At 46.1% G+C, this 10,420-nt stretch overlaps 1 protein-coding gene across 5 annotated transcripts in view; it reads left to right on the top strand.

Moving 5' to 3' along the window:
• The window catches only part of KCTD1 (potassium channel tetramerization domain containing 1), a 213,526-nt gene extending 203,952 nt beyond the window's left edge, over positions 1-9,574 (top strand). For 4 of the 5 annotated variants that reach the window (XM_010828945.1, XM_010828947.1, XM_010828946.1 and 1 more), the window contains exons 4-5: positions 3,926-4,231; positions 8,652-9,574. In XM_010828945.1, coding sequence (XP_010827247.1) covers positions 3,926-4,231; positions 8,652-8,810 — 465 coding nt within the window. In that variant the 3' untranslated portion in view covers positions 8,811-9,574. The remainder of the gene's footprint in view (positions 1-3,925; positions 4,232-8,651) is intronic. The other variant, XM_010828944.1, reaches the window with a different exon arrangement.
• Positions 9,575-10,420: the final 846 nt, after the last annotated feature.

Genomic DNA, 10,420 nt, shown 5'->3' with positions numbered 1-10,420 from the left:
AGGTCACCATCTGCAGTGATCTTGGAGCCCAAAAAAATAAAGTCTGACACTGTTTCCACTGTTTACCCATCTATTTCCCATGAAGTGGTGGGACCGGATGCCATGATCTTCGTTTTCTGAATGTTGAGCTTTAAGCCCACTTTTTCAGTCTCCACTTTCACTTTCATCAAGAGGCTTTTGAGTTCCTCTTCACTTTCTGCCATAAAGGTGGTGTCATCTGCATATCTGAGGTTATTGATATTTCTCCCGGCAGTCTTGATTCCAGCTTGTGTTTCTTCCAGTCCAGCATTTCTCATGATGTACTCTGCATATAACTTAAATAAACAGGGTGATAATATACAGCCTTGACGTACTCCTATTTGGAACCAGTCTGTTGTTCCATGTCCAGTTCTAACTGTTGCTTCCTGACCTGCATACAAATTTCTCAAGAGGCAGATCAGGTGGTCTGGTATTCCCATCTCTTTCAGAATTTTCCACAGTTTATTGTGATCCACACAGTCAAAGGCTTTGTCAAAGATTAAGATGGCTGAAACTCCAGAGGGTGGAATTAAGAACAAGTAAGTTGAAGTTAACAGGAAATTCAGGTCATTCTAATGAAGACATTTACAATAATCAGAGCTGCAAACAAAGAAAATCCTGTGCCTTGTTAGGTTATAAGCATCAAACATTCAGTCAGGGGTTGAGTGGTCATGACTCAGTGATGTTAGGAAGGATTCCTGCACAGGGTCAAGGCTGGTCAAGAACATTGCTGTGAGCACCTTTAAGATTTGAAGACTTGGCCTTTCCTGGTGGCTCAGTGGTAAAGAATCTGCCTTCCAGTGCAGGAGACATGGGTTCAATCCCTGATCCGGGAAGATCCCACTTGCCACAGAGCAACAAGCCCTGTGCACCACAACTATTGAGTCTGTGCTCTAGAGTCCGGGAACCACAACTACTGAGCCCTCACGCAACTGCTGAAGCCTTTGTACCCTAGAGCCCATGCTCTGCAACAAGAGAAGCCACTGCAATGCAAAGCCCGTGCACCGCAACTAGAGAGCAGGGCCCCTGCTCGCCACAACCACAGAAAAGCCCACACAGCAGTGAAGACCCACCACAGCCAAAAATAAGTAAAAGCATCTAAGGAAAAAGAAAAGATTTAAAGACTTGATGGCATCCTTTCAGAAGTCCAGATTCTTTCTTGTGTTAAAATTTGTAATTAAATCTCACAGAGAAATAAAAAGCAGTAGCAGAAGGTCTCGCTTCTATTGCTTGTGTAACTAACTCTCAATAATGTTCTTAAATTTCCTTGAGAGCCGTCGTCTTGATGAGTAAGGTTGGTATCTCACAGTTGGTGGCCTTCAAAGATGGCCGGGGTACGGTAGTGGAGACCCCGGGTGGACTGGGAGGAACCCGCAGACCCCACTCCTACCCTCAGGCTGGGCTGGGCTGAGGGGCTCAGCTCTGCCCTAAGAGCGGCCACACCTCAGCTTGGTTTTCAACACCAAACGAAACAGCAGCTCCTGTGAGTCAGGAGGCAGAGCAGGTGAAATGAGATGATGGGAGGGGCTCCCGTAGTGATGGGGTTGCTAGGAGACGACAGTAGAGCAGCAGCCCCTTCTGCTGACCTGCGTCCACAATCGTGTCTTCTACCCGGCCCGAGTTTCTCTGTTCCGAAGGCAGTGATCCAGCAGGGGCTCGCTTGTTCTTTTCCTGCTCCTCCAAACTGTTTTCTCTGGAAGGCTTGAATAATGTCACCGCTGCTATTTGCAAAAAAGAGCAAAGTGACAAATAAAGCATTCCCCCGTGGTGACCCTCCCTCCTGCCCTGTCCCGTCTTGAGGCCTCTGGTGGCACTCGGGCCCTGGGCTCAGGCATTGGCTCTCCCTGCAAGGCCCCGGGCAACGCCTGCCAGCTCCAGCCAGTTGGAAGGAAGGCAACATGCCTGTCAGTGATTAAAATGTTCTCAGCCAGCGTGTCTGGACAAGCACCCACGTATCTTACAGCCAGAAATGATTGTGGCCATAGTTACGTTTAGACATAATATTGACCTGCTTGATAACATTGTTCCTAAGCTTCTGCCTCCCGCTCAGCCTCTCTTGTCCTCCCGTTCTGTGGCTTGTATGTATGTTAATAGAGTTTTTTAAGACGAGAAGAAGAAACTACTCCTGAAGACTGGGTTCCTGTGCTTTCAGAGTAGGTTAGTTTCCTTTCCTGCACTGCTGTCTTTTTTCTTTTTTTTAACTTTTTATTTTATTCTGGAGTACAGCCTATTAACAGCACTGTGATAGTTTCAGGTGGACAGCAAAGGGATTCAGCCATACATAGACATGTGTCCATTCTCCCCCAAGGGCTTCCCAGGTGGCCGTAGTGGTAAGGAATCCACCCGTCAGTGTAGGAGACTTGAGACTCAGGCTCGATCCCTGGGTCAGGAAGATGCCCTGGAGAAGGGAATGGCAACCCACTCCAGTATTCGTGCCTGGTGAATCCCACAGAGAGGAGCCTGGTGGGCTACAGTCCATGGGGTTGCAAAGAGTCAGACATGACTGAGCATGCACATTCTCCCCTAAACACCCCTCCCATCCAGGCTGCAACATAACATTAAGCAGAGTTCCTGTGGTATACAGTTGGTCCTTGTTATTTATCTGTTTTAAATATAGCAGTGTGTACATGTCCATGCCAAACTCCCTAACTATCCCTTCACGCCATTCTCCCCCCAGTTCATTCTCTTAAGTCTGTGAGTCTGTTTTGTAAATAAGTTCGTTTGTGCCATTTCTTTTTTAGATTTTCTCATATAAGGGATGTCGTTTGCTATTTCTCCTTGTCTGACTTCACTCAGTATGACAATCTCTAGGTCTCTCCACGTTGCTGCAGATGGCATTATTTCATGCTTTTTAATGGCTGAGTAATGTTCCATTGTATATATGTGCCACATCTTTATCCATTCCTCTGTCGACGGACGTTGGGGTTGCTTCCACGTCTTGGCTATTGTAAACAGCGGGGCGGTGAACACTGGGGACTGCACCACCGTCTTGCAGGAGCCCGGGCCGGAGGTTGTCGCCTCTCTCGCTTTGTGATGGGGGCACTGAGGGCTGGCAGGGGTCAGCGCATCATCCATCAGCCTCTCTCAAACCCTCACCCATCCATAAGTAAAAGCAGGTGCTCATTCCCTAGCTCTCCACCCCCACTTGCAGGGTGGGCCTGCCCTTCCCCCTCTTCGAGAAGGCCTAGAGCTGCCACTGCAGGTGGCAAGGAGCGTAGACTCGGGGTGAATAGGGCACAGCTATGCCTCTGTCACCTCGACACACGTACATGTTCCATCCTGAGGTTATAACGTGGATTCTCAACAACACAATCAAGCTTTAAATACTCAAAGGCATTTTCCTACAAAAAGACAGAAGTCTTGGTGAATCCTTTCACACACTAGTTTTCTCATCTGCAAAATGGGAATAAAAACGATTCCCAAATCACTGGGTAACTATGGGGATGGTAGGACTTAGTTCACGGGAAGTGTCCCACCTACCCCTTATTACTCTTGTGTGCCAAGTCACTCAGTCGTGTCCAACTCTTTGCGACCCTATGGACTGTAGCCCACCAGGCTCCTCTGTCCATGGGATTCTCCTGTCATGACTACTGGTGTGGGTTGCTGTTCCCTCCTCCAGGGGATCTTCCGAACACAGGGATCGAACCCTTGTCTCTTATGTCTCCTGCGTTGGCAGGCGGGTTCTTTACTACTAGTGCCACCTGGGAAGCCCAGTTATTACTCTTAACTCCTATTATAATCACTGCAAGAATGAGTGAATGCAAATTGTCTCTACAAATAAAACATTTACACCCAGATTTGAATATCAAAATAACAGAGGTAAGAAATTCACCCCCTAGGTGTGGACATATTCAGTACCTTATGTTTGCATTTTTAAGTATGAGATACCTTTTTTTTTTCTTTTAAGGACTACACTTTGTTATATGAAGAGGCAAAATATTTTCAGCTTCAGCCCATGCTGTTGGAGATGGAAAGATGGAAGCAGGACAGAGAAAGTGGTCGCTTTTCAAGGCCGTGCGAGTGCCTCGTGGTGCGTGTGGCCCCAGACCTCGGAGAGAGGATCACGCTCAGCGGAGACAAATCCTTGATAGAAGAAGTGTTCCCAGAGATCGGCGACGTGATGTGCAACTCCGTCAACGCGGGCTGGAATCACGACTCGACGCACGTCATCAGGTTTCCGCTGAATGGCTACTGTCACCTCAACTCAGTACAGGTACCGCATCGTCACGCGCTGTGTGGCCGCCAGCATCCCTCTCGGGGCTGCTCCTCACTCTTGTCCTTATGGGGTGCGTTTCCTCCACGGTGCTGGAGAGCCCTCACGTGGTAACACTTCCGCTGGGCTGGTAAACTCTTCACACCTCTACAGCAGGGGTCCCCAGCCTCCAGGATCTAACGCACGATGATCTGAGGCGGAGCAGATGTAATAATAGTAGAAATGAAGTGCCCAGTAAATGTAACGCGCTTGAATCCTCCTGAAACCGTCTGCTCCCCCAGTGTGGGGAAGACTCTCTTCCACAAAAGCAGTCTGTGGTGCCGAAAAGGCTGGGGACTGCTGCTCCATGGCCTTCATTCAGTCATTCCACAAACATTTACTGAGCACCTGTTATGTGCCAGGTGCTGGTATGAGCACTGGAGATACAAAGGGAGAAAACAGACCACAGCTGCCTTTTCATGGAGCTTATGTTATGAGAATGGAGTGGGGTGGCCGGGCGAACAGTCACCCTCCTAAGTGTTGAGCAGGTAGTGAGAGGAGGATGCCTGGGGCTGCGTATCCTGGAGGGGTGGGGGCATCTAGTCCTGAGGCTCCCCAGGTAGGAGCACGTGCTTGATGTATTGAGGAACATCGGGAAAACCAGTGAGGCTTGAAGGCAGTGAAGGTGGGGTGGGGAGTGCCGAGCCCCCCGGTACAGACAGTGGAGGGCCTCACAGAGGGTGGGAAGCACTCTGGGATTCTTCGTGTTGCTTTCTTTGGGGCTTGATTCCCTCGCTTGTGTGAGTCAAATGGAAAGTCATTTGAGGATTTGAGCAAGTCGACATGTTGTAACTCATATTTGAAAATGAATACTCCAGCGGCAGGTAGAAACCAGGGCGAGCAGGGGGACCAGTTAGAAAGTGGGTCCGAGCAATAACTGAGACGTGTCCGACTCTGAATATCTTTTTCTTTTAGCTGTGCCATGCAGGTGTTCCAATGCCTGTTCCCAAACTAGTCCACACTTTAACAAAATCAAGCAGGCACACACTTGCCATAGCACATACGTGTTCACGAGTGCCATTATGGCTTGATGAACAGAGTACTGAATGATGTCTTAAAATTGTTGTATGGAGGGGCTTCCCTGGTGGTCCAGCATTTAGGAATTTGCTTTGCAGTGAGGGGGACTCAGGTTCGATCTCTGGTCGGGAAACTAAGATCCCACGTGTGGCAGGGCAACTAAGATGAGATGCAGCCAAATCAATAAATAAATCTTTTTTTAAAAATTGTCCCATGGCCTTGAACAAATTTCAGCTTCTGTTTTCATTTTTATTTTTAAAATGTTTTTGGCCTTGCTGCAGGCTTGTGGGATCTCAGTGTCCCAACCTGGGACTGAACCCCTGCCCCCATTCAATGGAAGCATAGAGTCTTAACCACTGGACTGACAGGGAATTCCCAAAGTAATTTTTGTTTGTTCTGTTTTGGGGGCACTCCCCTCACTGCTTAGGGGGATCTTAGTTCCCTGACTAGGACTTGAACCCAAGCCCTCAGCATTGAGAGAGTGCAGTCCTGACCACTGGACCACCGTGAATATCTTGAACATAGAGCTGGCAAGGTTTTCTGATAATGGCTGTGAGCTACAGGATAGAAGCCAAGGATGACTATGATTTTTGATGGAGAAACGAGATGAATGGAATTAGCATCTTTTGAGGTAGAGATGTTTATGGGAGGAGAAGAAGACTTAAGGGCAGAATTCAGAAGTTGGGTTTACACAGTGTGAGGGGCCACGTGCCTTAGACGCCAGCGGGTGTGATCACTGTTGTAACTGATGTGTGCCAGCCCTGGGCCAAGTGCTTTGTCTTTTTACACCAACCCTAACAGGTAGGCACTATTAATTCTGTGTCTTGCTGATGAGAAAACAAAGCACAACTGGGTCTTGACTCTAGGTCTGTGTAACTCAGTGGAAATCCATGGAGTGATTTCATTGGAATGGACCCATGACTTTATTCTGTATTGACCCAACAAAAACTCCCCCCAGACTCCAAGACTAGAAGCACCCACTCTACCATTCTGCCTCTTAAGGATGGTTTCCCAACTGTTTATAATTTTTGAATTTTGTGAATAGATGGCTGAGAGCAGAGTAGCAGGAGACTGGCCGACCCTGAGCACTGGGTGTGCAGGAGGAAGGTACACACCCCAGATGCAGCCCTGGGCTACATAGGTGCGGAGACACAGCTGAGCCACCCGGTGCCACTCCTGAGCGGGGCTTCCAGAGCCCTGAAATCTCTCCCACCCGTGCCCTGCCCCCCGCTCTCTCTAGGAGCATTTCATCACTTCTCCAGGGCCCTGCCCCTGAATAACTATCCGACATTCACAAGCCTGACATGTTGCCCCATCATTCAAGTCTGATCAGAGGTGGGTTTTCATCTGGGTTAACATTGTCATACGACATGGCCATACTAGCTCCTGCCCCATCTAGAGGACAGGCCCAGTCCTCTAGGTGTTCAGAGGCTTCAGGCTAAGGCACAGGAGCAATGTATCTACCAGAGTGATTTCAATATTCCCAAATGATCACTGACTTTAAGGAACTTTGCTGTTAACCAGTTGATACTTAAAGAAGAATGGCCAAGAAGCATACGCCGTCTGCATTACATGGGAATAAGTTTTACCACCTCCAAGGTAACCTTGGATCGATTATATTGAACAATTATCATATTATGCATATTAGATCCTCTGGGGAGGCAGCTTAGAAATGTCCTTATAAAAGGAATTCAACAACCTAACAACACTGAGAGACAAACGATATCCGAGATAAGTTCTTTATTGCTCAACTTCCTCTACCTTCCTAATTCCTCTCCTTATCAAGGTGAATCCTTTCCAAGGCTGTGGTTTGGCCGAGCAAACTAGTGTGTTTTTTTTGCTGACAAGCTACATTCCTGCCTTTACTGGGGAGATCTTAGAGTGAGTGGTTCTTCACCTTTTTACTCAGCTGCCACCACATCTTAATGTCTTACTTTTAAACCTAGAGGTTGTTTTCTTCATTGTGTCCTTTTGCTGCCTGGTGTGCATATGCATTGTAAATTCATGTACAGAAGTAGATGCTGCAGGGAAGAGTGTTCATTTTGTTCTCATAAGGACTTGCTTGGGTTTTTTTTAATTTGCCAACATTTGAAGTTTTAATTTTTAGAAAGTATATTCTTGCTTTCCAGTCTCATCTAATTAGCTATTTTGCAAAATAGCAGATTATATTCCATGTAAAAGTAGGCACCCCAAAAATAATAGTTAAAAAAAAAGACATAGTAAGGGATCTACTGTATATTCACATTTTGAAAGTTATTTGATAATATTTCACTTAACCCCCAAAATAAAAATAAAAAATTTGAGCCGGGCATTTTTTTAAAGTTATGATTGAATCATCTTGCCTTTAGAGTGGTGTAGAGATAATTTAACTATATCCAGAATTCTGGCAGGGAACATTTGCAAGTCTAATATTTGTTAGATTCCTAAAGAAACATACTGCTGTGGATCAGTTTCCTATATTTTTGTGTATGTAAGAGTTGCAAGAATTCTTCCCTGCATTCAAGAGTGTCAGACAAGTAATGACAAACCCAGGGATCTTTCTGGCATTAGGTATTTGGTTTCAAAATTAGATTATATTATAAATATCTATTAATTATATGAGAAATTTTTAGATGTTTTCTAATATAGGACATATATAAATAACCATTGCATTTATTCTTGCCTCTCTGGATGCACACTAGGCAATAAATCTATTTCAAATGCCACAGCTTGAAAAGCTCTAGATAAAGCTTGACTGTCTTTAATAGTCCATTTCTTCTGCTGTTGAAATTGCATCGGTCTTCCAGGCTGAAATATATTAACTCAGTGTCAGGCAGTTAGAACAGTGGCTGAATCAAGCGTGGATGAGTTGAGGCTGAATCACTGATGAAGTAAATTCAGATAACATCACTGTCTCTCCATAGTCTTTATCATCTCACCAGATATGTTAGTGGTAAATGAGCTTTGAAATGTGAACCCTGTCTTTCTGCCGACAAGATGGCATTGCAGAAAACATGGGATTTGAGGCCAAAGAGACCTGAGTTGGAAACCCAGTTCCATCACTTACTAGGTGTAAGCCTCAGTTTTCTCATCTGTCAAGTGGACCAGCTCTGCCTGTTTTGCCAGGTGGTTGTAATGAGTGAATAATTTGGCACCCGTGGAGCTAGCTTACGACGGCACATTGTAGGTACTAGAAACGTTTGCTCGCTCCCTCCTGCCTTTGAATCCAGAGTCTTTGAAAACAGAAACTCAGAGAGACTTAGGGCTTGGATAAGATGGATTCAAGCTGCACATGATGTCAAACTGTGGGACAGTCTTTGGGCTGTTTACGTGGCCAAAGGACCTAGCTGGTCGCTAACCAGATGCTTGTCTCGACCCCTCACAGGTCCTCGAGAGGTTGCAGCAAAGAGGATTTGAAGTCGTGGGCTCCTGTGGGGGAGGCGTGGACTCATCTCAGTTCAGCGAATACGTCCTGCGGCGGGAACTGAGGCGGACACCCCGCGGACCCTCTGTCATCCGGATAAAGCAAGAGCCTCTGGACTAGATGGATGTATTTCTTCTGCCAAAAGGAGAAAAACATACACCACAAATAACGCAAACACAAAAAGGGACATTTATGTGCAGTTGGGACAGCAAACTGAGTCCTGGACCTAAAGTTGAATAAAAGACACATTTATATCCAATAGAGACCACACCTGTATTCATATGGGAACAATTGGAATAGTGATATCCTCAAGGTGTAAAAAATATATAAATATATATATATATGTCAAAAGGTAGGAAATGCAAAAAGAAAAAAGGTGGTAGCTACAGTTGGTGCTGTGATGGCCGTGAAGTGTCCTGGGCCTCCCAAGGCCTCTGACCAATAAACAAGCCATGAGCAATGAGGACGAATCTCCTTATGGTTTCCATTGCCAACAGCCATCCATTGTTTCTTTTTCCTTTGTCTTTCTTTTTCCTTTGAAAACAAAAACACCTAGAATCGCATTTCTCTGCATATGGAAGTTTCATGTCTCTCTTTAGATGGGGGACCGAGCAGAACTTCAAAAAAAAAAACAAAAAACTCTCATGAGCACACTGCATTTGAAAGATGCGAGACATGAAATTTTAAATATAGTTTGTACAGAAGTCACACTTTTTTGTCCGCCTCACCGATGTGAACATTACTTTGTTTTTAAACTGATCAGTTTTGCAAAGGGGCCAGAATTATTCCTTGTTAGAGTTGCTCCAGTTTGAGTCTGCTGCTTTCCTACAATTTTTCAAATTTTATAATGTATTAAATACAATAAACTCTGTTTAAAAAATAAGGTCTGTGTGAGACACACGTGTTGGGATGAGGCTGTAGTAAAATGAAATTTTTCTATTGTAAAATTTTCTGTGTGGAGTGTCAGAAAGAGATCCAAAAGCTGAACCCAATGTTGAGATCAAAACCCACTCGAGAATAAGGATGTTGACCCTTGTTCTGAATGGTTCTGTTCCCATTAGTAAGGTTTGGGTCCCATGCTTCTGCATTGGTGAGCAAGATAAACCTTTCTTGCGAGTTTACCAATTCCAGTCAACTCCCAGAGCAAACCGCACTCAAACGTAGCAGCCGAGGGCACCGTTTTATTCTCTCTCCAGATTCTGGGCTCCTTTTGTGTGGACTGGCCTGGCCTGGGCTTCTTGGGCTGCACACGATGTCATCTGGGGCATGGATAGCTATGATGGCCCCCTTGGTGCTGCCAATCCCTGCTGGCTGGCCATGGGCCTCCCCGAGTGGCTTGGGCCCCAGCCAGCCTGGGAGCTGGGTTCTAAGAGGAGGGAAGGAAGCCAAGGTCCCCTGGAAGGCCAGGCCTGCAACTGCTCGATGCACTTCTGCAGGGATGTGTTAATTTAGCAGATATGGAGCCAGCCCCGATTCAAGGAAGGAAGGGGAATGAAACCCATCCTTGGTCACTGGGGAGGCGACCAAGAATTTGTAGCCAACTTGAATCTACCATAACACCTGTCCAAAAGAATCCTCAAAGTAGGGTATTAATGGCTTTGGAAGAAGTAGGGAAAATCTCAGGTTCAGAATGATCAGTTTCTTATCAGCCAGGGAGGTGAGAAACCCGAGATGTCGATACCACTTGGGAATTGAGCCCTCAGCTTTTCCAGCGTAGTAGTGATTCTGGA

The sequence above is a fragment of the Bison bison genome, unplaced genomic scaffold, assembly GCF_000754665.1.
Source record: "Bison bison bison isolate TAMUID 2011002044 unplaced genomic scaffold, Bison_UMD1.0 scf7180017864498, whole genome shotgun sequence".
In the NCBI taxonomy this organism is placed as follows: domain Eukaryota; kingdom Metazoa; phylum Chordata; class Mammalia; order Artiodactyla; family Bovidae; genus Bison; species Bison bison.
Note: the sequence above shows the minus strand (reverse complement) of the source record. Positions and strands in the feature narration are given on the sequence as shown.